This window comes from Neophocaena asiaeorientalis, unplaced genomic scaffold (assembly GCF_003031525.2).
Source record: "Neophocaena asiaeorientalis asiaeorientalis breed wild unplaced genomic scaffold, Neophocaena_asiaeorientalis_V1.1 scaffold123, whole genome shotgun sequence".
Taxonomy (NCBI): domain Eukaryota; kingdom Metazoa; phylum Chordata; class Mammalia; order Artiodactyla; family Phocoenidae; genus Neophocaena; species Neophocaena asiaeorientalis.
This window is the reverse complement of record NW_020173666.1, coordinates 4,944,792-4,962,650: the sequence shown is the minus strand read 5'-3', so window position 1 is coordinate 4,962,650 and position 17,859 is coordinate 4,944,792. Positions and strand designations below refer to the sequence as shown.

At 44.2% G+C, this 17,859-nt stretch overlaps 2 protein-coding genes across 3 annotated transcripts in view; both read right to left on the bottom strand.

Annotated features, from left to right (window-relative positions):
* UST (uronyl 2-sulfotransferase) overlaps positions 1-17,859 on the bottom strand; it is a 298,078-nt gene that overhangs the window by 89,633 nt on the left and 190,586 nt on the right. The gene's annotated exons all lie outside the window — the stretch shown is intronic.
* On the bottom strand, positions 5,926-14,928 carry LOC112401545 (serine/threonine-protein kinase 3-like). The gene is given in 6 exon segments (XM_024747844.1): positions 5,926-6,028; positions 8,053-8,173; positions 8,176-8,457; positions 8,460-8,693; positions 9,211-9,269; positions 14,606-14,928. Coding segments are annotated over 6 exon segments (1,122 nt in total).

Below are 17,859 nucleotides of genomic sequence, written 5' to 3'. Positions count from 1 at the left end.
CTCAACCACTGCGCCACCAGGGAAGCCCTAAAAAGTATTTTTAAATAAATTAATAAGGAAGAAACGTTTTTGGAAGTGGTGCAGAAGTGGTGATTTACAGATTCTTTTGCAATGTCAGAAGATTTCAAAGAGCTTTGCTTGAGGGCAAGGGCTGCTGTCATGACAGACCTGCTTTTTCATCTGGAGGCAGGCTTCCCGGCATAAGCTTCTTCCTCAGCTGGGTCATGTGCACTAGAAATATTTTTAGTAGCTCTCATATTTTGCAGTTTGAAGTGACTCTGAAACCTGCGTCTTCTGACTCTCAGGGACACCGAGGGCACATTACTTTCTACAGTGGCCAAAGTCCCTGGGCTTCTTTTCATCCTAACCTTTCTTGGGTTGTTCTCTACGGATGCTGTGCTCTCAGACGCTGGAGCACATGACACAGGCAGTACGCACATTTTATTTCCCAGGCTGGAGAGTGCAGAGCTGGGAGGATAAACAATTTCGCAATAAGCTGCCAGTGGCCAGGCAGGCAGGTAATTAATATCCTCTGGTCTGTGGGTGGAAGTAGGCAGGAAGAACATCAGTTACATCACTGGGCTGTAATGGATGTTACAGTCCTCTTCAGAGGTCATCTTGAGGTTGAAACACACTTTCCAGTAGTGTCTGCCTTTATAAATGTAAGATGCAGGAATTCATATGAGTGGTAACAGATATAACTGTACCAGACCCAACATTTTACATAATTTCATAGATTACCAATCCCTAATCATCAGTAGAGGTATGTACGTACATCCGTGTTACCCTCGAAGGTAAATACTTATTCAGCAGGGGCAACTCTGGAGTCAGATGACCTGGATTCAGATCGGTGGCACATGATCTACCACTGATCTGCCATCAGTGGCTATCAGTGGTAAATGTATAACAACCACCCTTCCTGAAAAAACAAAGACCTGATTTATAGCATTTGCAGATTTCCATGGTGTGAATACGCCTACCATGGCCAAATTCAAGCCACCATCTTGATGTCAACTAAATAGCACAATTCCTGAAAATGTAACAGTTGCTCAGAGCCAGTCCAAGCCAGCTCCAGAGCACCATTGGTTGAAACCCAGGCTCTACTTCTTACTAGTTGTGAAAACTCAAGCAAGTTACATAGCTTCTGTAGTCCTTAGTGTCTCATCTGTGAAATGGGCATAATAATATTTATCTTAGAGGGATGCTGTAAAGATTACATGAGATAATGTACGTGTGGCAGGTATGAACCTCTCCTGCTGTCGGGAGAGTAAGTGACCAATGGTCCGAGATGCTTTGCTCTGAGTCTATCACCTCATTCCTGCTGAGGCCACGGGCTGCTCTAAGCCAAAGACTGGCAGGGAGGTTATAGCAGGTCCATTCCTGCAAGCTGCAGGACTCCTCCGATGGATGACCTTGGCTTGAAGATTCCCCACTGGCTTGGCCAAAACTTTATTAGAGCTGCACTGTAGTCTGAGCTTCTGCCTACCCAATTCTTCCCTCTCTGTTCTTCACGGGGGTCAGACCTACAGCAGGTATGGTGTCTTTTTCCAATTCCCTTTTCCCTCACCAGCATTTCTTCCAATAAATCTCTGCATGTCCAATCTCATCTTGGCTTCTGCTTCTCAGAGGAACTTAGCATGCTAGTCACTTTAGACTGTGCATATAGCAAGTTCTCAATAAATATTTATTTTTTTAAAAAGAAGAGTGATGTGGGATTCCCTTGCCCTTGAGGACCTACTTCTTCCCCTGGTAAAGTGATCCTGAGACAGAACATCCTCTTTAGGAGAGACGATGACTATCAACCCAGGGGTGCCTCTGCCTACCTCACCAGGGCAATGCAGACCAACACTTCCATCACTATCTCCATTTTTCTAGTTTTCTTTTGCTTGCCCCTCCTAGCCACTTCCAACAATGATGAACTATCCTCCCTTCTCAAGACTTTTTCCCTCTGATTCTGTGATGCCACATCTCTATGTTATCCTCTTCTTGGGACTGATGCTCTTATTTCCCACTCCTCAAAGAGTGCTAAAAAATGGGTGACCCACAGGCTTTTTATCCTCATCCTTGATTTCACCAAATGGCTTCAATTCAACAACTGTCAGCAAATAATCAGTGAGCACCGCCATTGCTCCAGACATGATCTCACCCCTCGTGGAATATAGATATAGATGTAGATATATGCAGATAGGTACATATAATTACCCTTTCTCTGGATACTGATAATTTCCAATTCTATAAATCTAGCCCAGCCCTCTCTTCTGACTGCTGGCTGTCTCCATTCACGTGAGCAACTGAAACTCAGCATATCCAAAGCAGAACTTATCTCTCCCGCCCCTCTGTACCTGTATTCCCCACCCACAGTAGTACCCTCCATCGAATTGCTCCAACCAGAAACCCAGGATCTTCCTTAACTCCCCTCATCCTCCAGCTCCACATTCAATCACTCAAGGAGCAATGGCTGATTCTACCTCAGACATGTGTCTGAATCTTTTCATTCCTATCAGTCTCCTCTACCATGCCAATTCTATCCCAAACCAAAATAGTTTACCCTGCCCTACTCCAAGCATCTTCCCCTTGCACAGGATTTCAAATGCAGATCCTGTCACGTCATGCCCCCCTCCCTGACCACAATTCGACCTGTCTCAGACTTTTCATTGTTTTCAGAATAAAGCCTCACATACTTATGACATATTTGCCCCTGCCCACCTTTCCAGCTGCATAGCATACCCCTGTGCCCTGCCTTCTAAAACTCCATCCATATAAGTTTTGTAGTACCTGGGACTCCTGATTTGTGTACATACTATTCCCACAGCCTGATCACCTCTTCCAGGCACTTGTTTAATGTCTGTTTCCCTGACAGATTATACACTCCATGAAAGCTGGAACTACACCTGTGTTTTTCAGTACTGCATTCTCAGTATCTGCCAAAGCACTGGCTACAGAGTAGGTGCTGAATACTTGTTGAAAGAAAGAGAGAATGAATTAACCGTATCAGAATATAAATAGTCCAAACATTTATGCACGAGACGTACATAACCTCGTGGATGAGTACGTTCATTAAAAGATGCTGGTAACAAAATGCCAGACCTACCAGTTTTATTTATAATTAAAGAAAAGAACCCAGGAAGAAGAGTTTAACATTAAAAAAAAAAAAAAAGCCGTCAATTTCAGTCACTGAGAGGGTGTGAGTGAGTATGTGTAGGGGTGTGTGTGTGTGTGTGTGTGGCGGGGTGGTGACAGGGGGTCCACCATGGTGATTTGGTCGTCTTGAGATGACTGTGTCCTCCTTTTCTGCACAAGCATGAAACTGAACTAGGCTGTCATAATAAGGAGACTGGTGAGCAACAGACTGGAAAAGTTTAGGGGATGGCCATCACTTCCGGGCTTTATAATTTTGTTCCAGAACTTAACATACACCCTTTTCAGACTTTCCTATATTTCACAAATTTGTTCATGACATTCTATTTCTAAATTCCTTTCTCTGATAAATATCTGATTTAGCTTAGCCTTTACAGTCAACACCATCATAATGAGGGCAGCTCCATGTGGTATTTCCAACCTTCACGCTCCAGTCTTAACTCCTTAAATGAGTGGATGAGATGAGATAACCTCTATGTTTCTTTTTTTTTTATAAATTTATTTATTTATGGCTGTGTTGGGTCTTTATTGCGGTGCGCAGGCTTCTCATTGGCGGTGGCTTCTCTTGTTGCGGAGCACGGGCTCTAGGCACATGGGCTTCAGTAGTTGCAGCACACAGGCTCAGTAGTTGTGGCTCACGGGCTTAGCTGCTCTGCGGCATGTGGGATCTTCCTGGACCAGGGCTCGAACCCGTGTCCCCTGCATTGGCAGGCGGATTCTTAACCACTGTGCCATCAGGGAAGCCCTCTATGTTTCTTTTCTGCCTTAAAAGGTACTATGATTAATTAAGGTCTGTTTTTTTTTCCCTCCCAACTACCTGGGACCCCATGTTAAAAGGGCCCTGATGACAAATCCTGTTCCTACATTTGCCTTCCTCCTTGCTAATCTTTTTTCTTCCTTCTTTGTTTGTAGCCTCTTCTAATTTACCAATGATGGTGTGATCATAAGTCAAGGGCCTACCCAGTATGACACCATTCCAATAGACCCTGGTAAAGATATTTAATTGCTTCTTGCCACAATTTTGTTATTTGCAAAATGGGACTAATAAGGCCATCTTGGGGAACAGCACAATTTTGGAAGACTGTAGACTTAATGAGAAGCTTTGAATTTCTCAGAAAAAAAGCCTTTCGAAAACTTGGTGTTAATTCAGCCCTTGATGTAAAATCATTTATTTTGACTGAATTTTAAAATTCGCAATGCTAAATGTGGCTTTGCAAATAAATTAAACACAGGTTTTGCTCTGCAGAAGCCTGACTTCCACTAATAACATTTAGAGAGGATTACTTGAGGTATCTTTTAGCCAAAATATTAAAATTGATACTGGATGAAAAGTAGAAACCAAAGTAGTCTTCAGGAATAGGGTATGAAGCAAATAATGCCCTTTGCCAGGTTAGAAGAACTTTTTCACGAAGAAGAAACACTTCTAAAAATTAAATTTTGTTGGATTATCGATAACATTTTATTTACTTATAAATAATCAAGTGCTATAGACCTCAAGTTTAAAAGTACTATTTGCTAAGGCAGCTAAACCTAGCAAAAGTGTTTCTTTTTGCTTTTGATAGTAAAATATTAGTCTAATTAAATTGGTGTAACTTAATTTCATCAGCTATAATAGAGAGCTGAACTCCAAGACCTGCCGTGCCCTGGGAAGTGCCTTTCGGTCCGTAGAGGCAACAACTAACTTAGCTGATAACAACTAAGCATCCATTTTATCCAGAAAAAAAAATCCAGCTAATCATCAGTCATGGCCTAGAGGCAACTGAGAGACCTGTACATAAAATACAGATGTGCACATTTATATGAATGGAAAAACTTGAGAAGGATACACTGACATGGTCATATATTTATCAAACTATGAATCAATCCAGTATTCATTTAGTCATTTATTCAACAAATAATCTTTGAGCACTTACTATGTGTCAGATCCTGTTATTTTATTTTTAAAAAAACTTTTTTTAGGTGCTGAAGAAATGCTGGTAAGGCCGCTAAGTTCCCTGCGCATATGCAGTAAATCCTATTAAGTCCTTCCTACATGATGGGCCCCAGGGAAGCAATAAACGGGATGTATACAAAGCAGGGAAGATGATACGTGACCAACAGCAGATGGAATACTTGACAGTCAGGCTGAGAAAGGACTAAGGAAACAAGCTGAGAGTCACACAGGATGAAAAGAGGCAGTTCAGCATGGTGGTTAGGGACATGGCCTCTGAAGCCAGACTGCCGGAGTCTGAATCCTAGTTTCATCACTTCATGGATGTAACTTAACTCTGGGCAACTTGCTTAACCTTCCTGAGCTACAGGCTCATCATTAAATTGAGATCATGATAACATAATAATAATCTCATAAGATTGTGCTATGAGGATCAAGTTAAGTATTCAGGTACTAAGGAACAGCGACCCAAAGGTTGGGATCAAGAGAGAATGGTGATGAGATTTTGAAGGATGGATAGGATATGGATGGAGAGAGAAACGAGAAGAAGACGTTCCAGCTTAGGGTAGCAACATAAGGAAAAGAATGGATATGGGAAGGAGCCTGTTCTCAAGAGAGAATTTGAGAAGCTTGGTTCAATTAGCATTTAATTGGGAAAGCAGTAAGTCAAGGTTGGCAGGATAGGTCCAGATTATTGAGAGTCTTGAAAGCCGCAGAAAGGACTTGAGAATTCATCACAGAAGGCAGGACACACCAAGCTTCTTGAGCAAGGAATTAAATGACAGGATGTGAAGTGCTGCTTTGGAAAACGAATCTGGCAGCACTATACAGGGTGAAAGGGCGAGAAAGTGGCTGAATCAGAGGAGGTTAGTTAGGAGGCTGTTCCAGCGCTGAAAAACATTAAAGACAGTGCTAATGGCAGTGGCAATGGAGAGAGGGTGAGCGACGCTGAGAGACATTCTAAACAAAATAAAAAGGGTTTCAGTGCAGATTGGACTGAATGGATGAAGGAGAAGAACTTTCCCCAAAAAATCAGGGTAGTGGTATATTGATGATGTATGTATATTATTCAAATCAGGGTAGTGGTATATTGATGATGTATGTATATTATTCAAATCAGGGTAGTGGTATATTGATGATGTATGTATATTATTCAAATCAGGGTAGTGGTATATTGATGATGTATGTATATTATTCAAATGTTTTCAATTGCAGAGTGATCAGATTGGGCAAACAGAGAATAGGCAAGATGCATGAAACTGGCTGCACAAAACTCTCGCAGGATGCCCACGGAAGACTGAACGCGAGAACCCGATGAAGATGCAGAGCCAAGGTATGAATGGAAAGAAAGAAATATTGTGTGACAGGAGGAGCCCACCTGTGAAGGGCCAGAAACAGAACCCTCCATTCAAAGTAAATGATGAATTACTCAGGCTTTCACGTCTGGGGTTTGCACACAAAGGTAAAAGGCATATACTAATGTATGATATTAGTGATCTGAATTTAATGAGGGGAGCAGCTGGAAGTGACCAAGTTAAAGTCTCAGATGCACATTAAGTCAGAACAATTCAAGTGAGGGGTTTTATTTGCTGACTTCAACTTAGTTCCCACAAGTGAAGGAGAAATAACACTTATCCGGCGAACGTGTCGATCACACGGGGCTAAGAGTGAGCACAGTGGGAGATGCGGTGTCACTCAAGGTCGCCCACGGTGCTTCTCAAGTCCATCTAAAACTTAATGTTTTCTGGGGATGTATGTGGCGGGAGGGAGAGCTGAACAAGCTGACTTTAAAGTTTCTATAGAAAAATCAACAGAGACGAAAGAGCTAGAACAGTTAGGGGAAAAGATTAGTGAGAAGAGATTAGAGCCTACCAGATAATAAAATATTTAGTATATAATATTGTATAGTACATTAATTGTATTGATGATATTATTGTCTATTATATAATAAAATGTATATTATGTGATTATATATTAGTTTACACCCAAGAGCACACACACACACACACACACACACACATATGTAATAGTGTTCTACTATACCTAAAGACAGATCAATGGAATAACATAAAAAGTCAAAAAATTGATCCCTCCAAAAATAAGAATTTATTATATGGTAAAGGCGACAGTTTAGTGTGAAAAAATAAATTATTCTGTAAAGGTTGTTGAGATAATTTGTTAACCATCTGGGAAAAAAAAGATATTGGATTCATATGTTACACCTGACAGCAGGATGGATCAAAGATTTTATATTAGACAACAGGAATCACAACAAAAACTCCGGAAGACACCATGGAGAATTTTTTTAATAGCTTCAGAGCGAAGAAGGTCTTTCTAAGTGTAACACACAACTTAGAAGCAGCATTTCACATCCTGACATTTAATTCCTTGCTCAAGACGCTTGAGTCCTGCCTTCTGTGATGAATTTTCAAGTCCTTTCTGCAGCTTTCAAGACTCTCAGTTATCTGGTCCTGTCCTGCCAGCCTTGACTTACTGCTTTCCTAAATAAATACGTGTTACTCAAACCACGCTTCTCACATCTTCACATCCTGTTTCCAAACCTGGCTCATTCTCACTTGCATTTTTCCTATGCTATTCATTGGTTAACCTATCCTTTTTCTCTTGGTTTGTGAAGCTTCTTTTCATTGAAGTTTTTTACTGAGATAATTGTAGATTCACATGCGGTTGTGATGCTTTTTGGTTAAATATTATGATAATATATATTTTAAAATAAATTTTTTTATTTTTGGCTGTGTTGGGTCTTCGTTACCGTGCACGGGCTTTCTCTAGTTGCGGCGAGCGGGGGCTACTCTTCGTTGCGGTGCGCGGGCTTCTCATTGTGGCGGCTTCTCTTGTTACGAAGCACACGGGCTCAGCAGTTCTGGCGCACGGGCTTAGATGCTCCACGGCATGTGGGATCTTCCTGGACCAGGGAGCGAACCCGTGTCCACTGCATTGGAGCAGATTCTCAACCACTGCGCCACCCGGGAAGCCCAAAGTCAAAGTCTCCATCTTGAGGAAATTTCCAGTTATCAGGAAAAACATTTTTGGACATAGGGAAGGGTTCATGCATATTCTGATTACAGTTTTCATGACTCTTATTTTGAAGTCCTGTTTATCAAAGTAATCCATGAACGATGGTACTTGTGGTGAAGTTGCATTTCTTTTCATAGTTCCTTCTTCTTCCTCATCCTCACTGTTTATAACCATGGCCCCCAAGTCAGGCTCTAACCTTGTGCTGTTATGTTCAGTCATGGTCTGGGCCCCTTCACTCATCGTGCTTGTGGGCCTCATGGTGCGCACGCTTTCTGAGCTAGTCTTCACCATGGTGTGGGAATACAGCTCATCTTCATCCGAATTTTCTTCTTCCTCTTCCAATTCTCGCTCTATTCCTCATGTCTTTTAGCCTTGATTTCCATAGCTTCTGTGATCAAGTCTCTTAAAATTGACACAGGTTTTGCATTCCTGATAAAAGGCTGCTGTAAACGTTGTGTTGCAGTAGCCCTCTGCTCAGAATTCTTCACTAGGCACTTTGTAACAAAATTGGTGAAATCATCAGAACAAAGTTCTGCCTTCCTGAATGTTGGTGGTGGGTTTGCGGGAATCAAAAAAATAGCCTGGGGGTCTGGCAACAGGAGGAGGAATTCCCAGAGAATCAGACTTTGAAGGCTAGCAGGATTTGACTGCAGGACTTCGACAGGACTGGGGGAAACAGAGACTCCACTCATGAAGGGCACACACGGGGTAGTGTGCTCATCGGGATGCAGGGGGAAGGAGCAGTGACTCCGTAGGAGACTGAGCCAGGCCTCCCTGTTGGTGTTGGAGGGTATCTTGCAGAGGCGGGGGGTGGCTGTGGCTCACTGCCGGGACAAGGACACTGCCAGCAGAAGTTCTGGGAAATACTCCTTGGCGTGAGCCCTCCCGCCATTAGCACCACCAAAGAGCCTGCATGTTCCAGTGCTGGGTCGCCTCAGGCCAAACAACCCTAAATATTATGATAATATTATAACAATATCGATAGCTGACATTACACCTAGGGAACAAAAGACACAGAAGAGTTTTAAGCAGGAGAAGGACAATGTCAGATTTGCACACTAGAGGCTATGACTGTGGGTTGGAAGATGGACTGGAGCCAGGCTGACCGCCTATGAGGCTTTTGCAGATATCTGGGTAGAACATGAGGAGGGCTTTGTTGATGACCCTGATGGGGAATGATCTGAGAGACGTCAAGGAGGAAGAAGCGACGGTCTTGGCAGCTGGACTGGACACTCTTGTGCCCTGCCTCCTGTCCTCTTGGCCACTTTTTCTCTAGCCATTGCTGCAGCCATGAGATGCACGCAGAAGTAACCTGAGAGCAACCTCGCTTTCTGTTCCCAGTGCTACACCCAGAGGAACCCACATGGCCCCGCTGTGTGCACAGCCCAGATGTGCGGGGAGTTAAGGCTTCATGAGGTGAACCTGACAACAAACGATGAAAGCAGTGGGTAAATGCTTTCTGCTTTCCTCAGTCAGAAACATTCTAGGGCAAATTCTACCCTGTCCTCCCACAGTGCTGGCAAGCTTGAGCCTCGGTTTCCACGGGAGTGACCAATGTCAGGACACGCCCTTGTGTTGACCTTCCCTCCTTCCCTCTCTCTCCAGTCCCCCACTCCTAGTCCCTGGGATCACTGTCCAAATTCTAAAACCCTTCCTCCAAACCCTTGCCTCAGGCTCTGCTTTCAGGAGGATTCCAGGTTAAGCTGGTGACTGATTGCATATGGGTTGGGGGGTTGGGGAAAGAAAGCAGGCAGGGATGACTCCAGACTCTCTTGTATGGGTGACTGAACCGATAGGGATATCACTCACTGTTAATGGAATACAGGAGGAGATGGGTTTCTTTGTGTGCGGTAGAGGCAGAGAGTAGGAACAGATGCTCATCTTGCCACAGCTATTCCCATCACAATGCCTGACGCTTTGCAGGTGTTCAAAATATATTGAAGTTGTAAGTGGAGAGAAGAGGCAAACGTTGGTGCTTGGTCCACATTTGTACCTATTATTAAGTATGTACTGAAAGCTGGGCTGGGTGTTGGCCAGGTGGCTGTGAAGGGTGCTGGGATTAAAAGAGGAGATCATGTCCTATCATCTGAGAGAATTATATTTTAGTTAAACATAGAAGACATATACAAATGTGAAATAATTTGAAGGATTTTAGAAGCAATATATATTAACAAGTAAAAAATATATATTATTTATATTAGCATGTAAAAACTAAATATAATTCACACCAAGTAATAATTACTTGGAGAAATAAAGATGAGCAGTAATCAAGGTTGGCTGAGGTTAATCTTATTGTCTTGGTTTATTTTTTATTTTTTTGGCCATGCCATATGGCTTGAAGGATCTCATTTCCCCAACCAGGGATTGAACCCAGGCCGCAGCAGTGAAAGCCCCTAACCACTAGGCCACAAGGGAACTCCCTATTGTCTTGGTTTAGATCACTTTTGTTAATCTCATAGGGTTTTTGTTTGTTAATAGTGGTCAGATATGGAATGCCATAATTATAGTGAGATTTCATCAACAAAGTTTCCTCTGTCTCGTATTAAACTTGATAACTTTCTTTTATGCACCTGCTGATTCTTTTGACAAGTCTCATCCAAGAGTTTAGTTTATTTCAAAAACTGGCAGTGAGTGTTTAAAACTCTGCAGAGTGGTGAAGGGGCAGCCATCTCACTATAAAAGTCATACCAGGGGCCGCCCTGGTGGCTCAGTGGTTAAGAATCCACCAGCCAATGCAGGGGACACGGGTTCACGTCCTGGTCCGGGAAGATCCCACATGCCACAGAGCAACTAAGCCTACATTACACCTAGGGAACAAAAGACACAGAAGAGTTTTAAGCAGGAGAAGGACAATGTCAGATTTGCACACTAGAGGCTATGACTGTGGGTTGGAAGATGGACTGGAGCCAGGCTGACCGCCTATGAGGCTTTTGCAGATATCTGGGTAGAACATGAGGAGGGCTTTGTTGATGACCCTGATGGGGAATGATCTGAGAGACGTCAAGGAGGAAGAAGCGACGGTCTTGGCAGCTGGACTGGACACTCTTGTGCCCTGCCTCCTGTCCTCTTGGCCACTTTTTCTCTAGCCATTGCTGCAGCCATGAGATGCACGCAGAAGTAACCTGAGAGCAACCTCGCTTTCTGTTCCCAGTGCTACACCCAGAGGAACCCACATGGCCCCGCTGTGTGCACAGCCCAGATGTGCGGGGAGTTAAGGCTTCATGAGGTGAACCTGACAACAAACGATGAAAGCAGTGGGTAAATGCTTTCTGCTTTCCTCAGTCAGAAACATTCTAGGGCAAATTCTACCCTGTCCTCCCACAGTGCTGGCAAGCTTGAGCCTCGGTTTCCACGGGAGTGACCAATGTCAGGACACGCCCTTGTGTTGACCTTCCCTCCTTCCCTCTCTCTCCAGTCCCCCACTCCTAGTCCCTGGGATCACTGTCCAAATTCTAAAACCCTTCCTCCAAACCCTTGCCTCAGGCTCTGCTTTCAGGAGGACTCCAGGTTAAGCTGGTGACTGATTGCATATGGGTTGGGGGGTTGGGGAAAGAAAGCAGGCAGGGATGACTCCAGACTCTCTTGTATGGGTGACTGAACCGATAGGGGTATCACTCACTGTTAATGGAATACAGGAGGAGATGGGTTTCTTTGTGTGCGGTAGAGGCAGAGAGTAGGAACAGATGCTCATCTTGCCACAGCTATTCCCATCACAATGCCTGACGCTTTGCAGGTGTTCAAAATATATTGAAGTTGTAAGTGGAGAGAAGAGGCAAACGTTGGTGCTTGGTCCACATTTGTACCTATTATTAAGTATGTACTGAAAGCTGGGCTGGGTGTTGGCCAGGTGGCTGTGAAGGGTGCTGGGATTAAAAGAGGAGATCATGTCCTATCATCTGAGAGAATTATATTTTAGTTAAACATAGAAGACATATACAAATGTGAAATAATTTGAAGGATTTTAGAAGCAATATATATTAACAAGTAAAAAATATATATTATTTATATTAGCATGTAAAAACTAAATATAATTCACACCAAGTAATAATTACTTGGAGAAATAAAGATGAGCAGTAATCAAGGTTGGCTGAGGTTAATCTTATTGTCTTGGTTTATTTTTTATTTTTTTGGCCATGCCATATGGCTTGAAGGATCTCATTTCCCCAACCAGGGATTGAACCCAGGCCGCAGCAGTGAAAGCCCCTAACCACTAGGCCACAAGGGAACTCCCTATTGTCTTGGTTTAGATCACTTTTGTTAATCTCATAGGGTTTTTGTTTGTTAATAGTGGTCAGATATGGAATGCCATAATTATAGTGAGATTTCATCAACAAAGTTTCCTCTGTCTCGTATTAAACTTGATAACTTTCTTTTATGCACCTGCTGATTCTTTTGACAAGTCTCATCCAAGAGTTTAGTTTATTTCAAAAACTGGCAGTGAGTGTTTAAAACTCTGCAGAGTGGTGAAGGGGCAGCCATCTCACTATAAAAGTCATACCAGGGGCCGCCCTGGTGGCTCAGTGGTTAAGAATCCACCAGCCAATGCAGGGGACACGGGTTCACGTCCTGGTCCGGGAAGATCCCACATGCCACAGAGCAACTAAGCCCGTGCACCACAACTACTGAGCCTGCGCTCTAGAGCCCTTGAGCCACACTACTGAGCCCAAGTGCCACAACTACTGAGGCCCGTGCGCCTAGAGCCCATGCTCAGCAACAAGAGAAGCCACCACAAAGAGAAGCCTGTGCACCGCAACAAAGAGTAGCCCCTGCTCGCCACAACTAGAGAAAGCCCGAGCACAGGAATGAAGACCCAACAGAGGCAAAAATAAAAACAAATTAATTAATTAATTAAAAAAAAAAGTCATACCGGTATAACCTTCCTCTTCAATGCAAAAAAAAAAAAAAATGAGTATAGAAACATTTAGCTACATGTTGATACAATTCCATTTTGTTTTTAGTTTGTAATATGAAATGCAGAGACATTTTTTAAAAGCTTCATTTGACTTGAAATCGAGTAGGCTTTGGTTAAAATTCTTTCATTTAATCATGAATGAAGATTCATGTCATGTCAGGGAAGAGTCTCCTGACATGGTGCCATATCCCTCTGCTTAGTTTCTATCCTCCCTGTAGTCGAAAGTATTTAGCCTTGTCCTTCAATTTCCAGCCATTAGAGGGCAAGGCTGCTGCAGCTAACAGATTCTAAGACTTGTTTTGAGAGAGCCTGAGCGAAGCAAGCATTTTTCCAATTACACACTATCTAATTCAATTTACAGTTATTAGAAAAACTGCCAGCCATTTCATGTTAATTTTGACATTTTCATAAGTACTTGCAATTAGAATTCAAGCTGAGATTCCAATAAATCTCTTAGATGTTTTACACTTACTTTTCCTGTCTTTAGAGTTCACGAAATATTTTTAAGAACACGTTTGGAGGTCGTTCTGCCTTTGGGGAATTTATGCTGTGTATGTAAAACAGTTGGGCAGTGAAAAAATATTACAATTTGGCAAAGCAAATTGAGGAAAACGACAGAGGTGTGCCAGGTTCTGGAAAACAAGTGTAGGATATGAGATTCAAAATTTTAACACAGATTAAATCGAGCCATTAGTTTTTTACTTTATATAAAACTTCACTGCATAACTTCTTTGAATAGCAAGCTCCCTGGCTGCATTTAAAAAACATTATTTTAAAGAACATTTCCTGACTGCATTTAAAGTGTGGTTCTATTCATCCATGTCTTTAAATTTAGCATTTATTGTATTTTATGAACTGGCCTGCATCTAAAGAGTGACGCACGTCTCTGGAAAAATGGCAATGGATTCTAAATGCCTCATCGGCCAAATAAGAAGATGTCTTCATGCTAAAATATTTTATTCATCAAAGTACTCTGTTTTATTGCCTAAAGCACGCTTCCTAAAGTGAGATCTTAAATGTACAGTATAATATACTCTTTGGTTTCCCACTTCAGTTTAAAAGAAAGCCTGACTTAAGACCTATACAGAGTATTCATAAATACAACAAATCTTACACTATACCATCAAACTCCTTTAACGACATTTATTTGCACACGCCAACTAAAAGTCTAACAAATAAAAAAAATCCTGAGGCGAAGGTAAATAGAGCTTTTCCAAATGTGCAGAGGATATAGAAAGTAAGCTTCTAGAAGATATTCGGGAGGTATATCTCTCAGTAAAAATAGCTCCTGCTAATACAGACAAGAATGGATGTGTTGTTATTTCTCAGTAGTTCTCAGCCCTAGCTACATGTTGGCCTCACTTCCGGCTTTTAAAACGTCCCAAGGCCCAGCCTGCACCCCTGACCGATTAAACCAGAATCTTTGGGTGTGGGACCCAGGCATCGGTAGTTTTAAAAGCCTCCCAGGTGATTCCAATGAGAGGCCAGGCTGAGAACCACCACCTTCATAAATCTGAGCCATCTGTCCCAGCTGGGGTGCAGGGCTGAGCCCCCAGTAAGGAGGCAGCTGCAGCTGGTCGCTGACTCACAGTGAGACGTGGGGGTCCGGAGCAGATGAGCTCAGCTGACAGGTGGCCAGCGGGATGCACCTGGCTGCGCTCTGGCAGCTTGGATTTGATGCTCCTGATGGGACCTTCCATTGAGAAAGCAGGTCAGGCAAAGCTGATTTGGCAGCCTCCTCGGGGACATCTGGAGAATCGCTTCTCAGTCCCAAAGCTCCTTGCCTCCCTAAACCCTCTGTTCCGGCCAAGCTGGGTGGCTGACCATAGCGCAAGCCTAGGGCTCTCGGGCTTTTATACAAACGCTCTGCTCCTGCGGTCCTCTTGACCCTCACCCCTGCCTGAATCTGCATCCGTCCCCAAAGACTGAGCTCCCACCTCGTCCAGGAAGCCTCCCGCAAAGATCCCACCTCTCACTGATGTTTCTTCTCCTGAATTCTCCGTTGTCTGCATCATTCTTTTGCTAATTAAACATGTCCCAGCCAATGACAACTCCTCAAGTTTGGGTCTTCTGTTGCCAGCCAGGCAGTTAGCAAGTGGAAGGGCAGTGAGGTGGCCCCCGCACTGTAAATGCTCCCCCATCACCGCCCCTGCCCCTAGAGCTGCTCATCACACATGGTCCTCGCTCCATAAATACCTGCTTTTTGATTGTTTATCTCCCCCTTGATCACTGCAGTAGCCTCAGATCAACTGGAGCCCTTTTCTGCTCTGTATATTGAAGCTAAAGTAATTTTTTTCCAAAATGTAAGTTTTAGGATCCCATGTAAACATGCTCCCCCATCCCCAGCCCTGCTTTAAACCCCTTAGTGTCTCCCAGGCCCCTTGAACAAGTCCTGGGAGGTTCTGTGGGGCCCGACCCCTGCCTGCCCACACTGTGGGGTTCAGCTCTCCCTCCCTCCATCACTCACCAGGCCACTCACCGTCTCCCTCCCTCACCCCACTCCGGCCTCCCTGCTTCTTCTCCCGTGCTCACTTTGCTCCCTTCTGCCACAGGACCTTTACACGTGCTGTTCCCAATGTCTGGATATTCTACCTTCTCCTCTTTCCCTTCACATCTCAGTTCAACCATCACTTCTCTGACTTCTAGACTTGCCAACTACCCCCTTCTACGCCTGGACAGTGGTACATCTCTCTGTGTTGTAAAATGTGACGCAGTTACTATCTCACATGAATCTGTGTGGTTTGGGGATTAATACCTGTTTCCCTCTCAGGACTCTGAGCTCTGTGAGGACAGACAAGGGGTCTAATTTTGCTCAGTGTTTTATTTCCAGTTATTATTGTGCTTGTCACACAGAATACTAAATCAATATTTATTGAATGAATAAATGAATGATGAATGAGTACATGGATGGATGAATAAGTGGATGGATGGATGAATAAGTCACCCATAGGAGTAAAAATAAAATGTATGACTGGCCCCTTGGTTTTGCAGACCAGAGACAGGAAAGCCATAGTTTGGTGCCACTGCATGGCAGCATGCCACAGTGGAAAGCTAGACGTGGGCTCCCCACCGGTGGCTGGGACAAGCCAAGTTTCAAAATGCCTGTCATGCTCACAATGCCTCCACAGGCCCCTCAGTCCCCGCAGTCCTAGGTGACACTGTGGTGGGCAGGATAACAGACCCCAAAGACGTCTACACCCTTAATCCCTGGGACCTGTGAATATGGGACCTTATACAGCAAACAGGATTCTGCAGATGTGATTAACGTTACAGTCCTTGAGATGGGGAGATGATTCTAGATTATCTGGGTGGGCCCAGTTGGTTCACAGAAATCTTTAAAAGTGGAGAACCCTTCTCAGCTGGTTAGAGAAATGAGATGGAAGAAGCGAGGAGAAGAGGACTTCCCTGGTGGCGCAGTGGTTAAGAATCCGCCTGCCAACGCAGGGGACACGGGTTCGAGCCCTGGTCCGGGAAGATCCCACGTGCCGTGGAGCAACTAAGCCTGTGCACCACAACTACTGAGCCTGCACTCTACAGCCCATGAGCCACAGCTACTGAGCCCGCGAGCCACAACTACCGAAGCCCATGTGCCTAGAGCCTGTGCTCCTCAACTGCATTGAGAAGTTCACGCGCTGCAATGAAGAGTAGCCCCCACTCACCGCAACTAGAGAAAGCCCATGTGCAGCAACGAAGACCCAACACAGCCAAAAATAAATAAATAAATAAATAAAATTTTAAAAAAAGAAGAAGGGGGAGAAATGTCAAGCTTGGGAGGTACTCAACCCACCACCAGTTACTTGGAAGCTGGGAGGGAGGGAGCCACGGTTTAAGGAGTGTAGATGCCTCTAGAGAATGAGAACGGCACACATCTGACCACCAGCAAGAAAATGGGATCTCAGTCTACAACCACAGGACATGGAGTCTCAACCACCAAAATGAACAGGGAAATGGGTCTTCCCCTCAAGCCTTCAAAAAGGAATCAGCTTTGGAGACTTCCCTGGTGGTCCAGGGGTTAAGAATCCCCCTTCCAATGCAGGGGGCGCAGGTTTGATCCCTGGTCGGGGAGCTAAGATTCCACTATGCCTCGCGGCCAAAAACCCAAGACAAAAAAACAGAAGCAGTATTGTAACAAATTCAATAAAGACTTAAAAAAATGGTCCACATAAAAAAAAAAAATTCTTAAAAAAAAAATCAGCTTTGCCAACACCTTGAGTCTAGCCCAGTGGGACTGGTGTCAGACTGCTGACCTATAGAACTGGAAGATTAGAAATGTCGGTAGTTTAACCCACTAAGTGTGTGGTAAATTGCCACAGCAGTAATGGGAAATGAACACAAACACTATACCTGGAGTTGACTCCATCCTGTCCCATCTGTCTGACCACACTCTTGAACACAGCACGGATGAGACTTGTCCCGGGGCAGCCAAACATGACCTATGGCTGGTCAGAGTGACCAAGTGGACGAATAAGTCACTCTTAGAAGCCTGAATGTGAGCTACAGAGAAACATCGTGGGAGCAGAGAGGAGAGCACAGCAAGCGGCTGAAGTGTGTCAAGAACCAGGGAACAGGGAGAAGGGAACCCCTGGGCTGACCGGGTGCCCACATAACCCAGCCGCTGGACCCGGCTCCCGTTCTGAACCACTTCTAGTTTTCCCGCAGGGAGGCTGAGCTGCGCTCTGCTCTTTGCTCTTCCCACGTGGCCTGGCTCTGCGTGGCATCTCCTGGTCTTCGCTGGAAGTCGTGGCCCTTCTGTCCTCATTACCGGCTACATCCTAATGATAACTCTTACTTTTCTCTTCCCCTGAGGCAACCTGAGTGGACCTGAACTCCTTGTAACTAATGC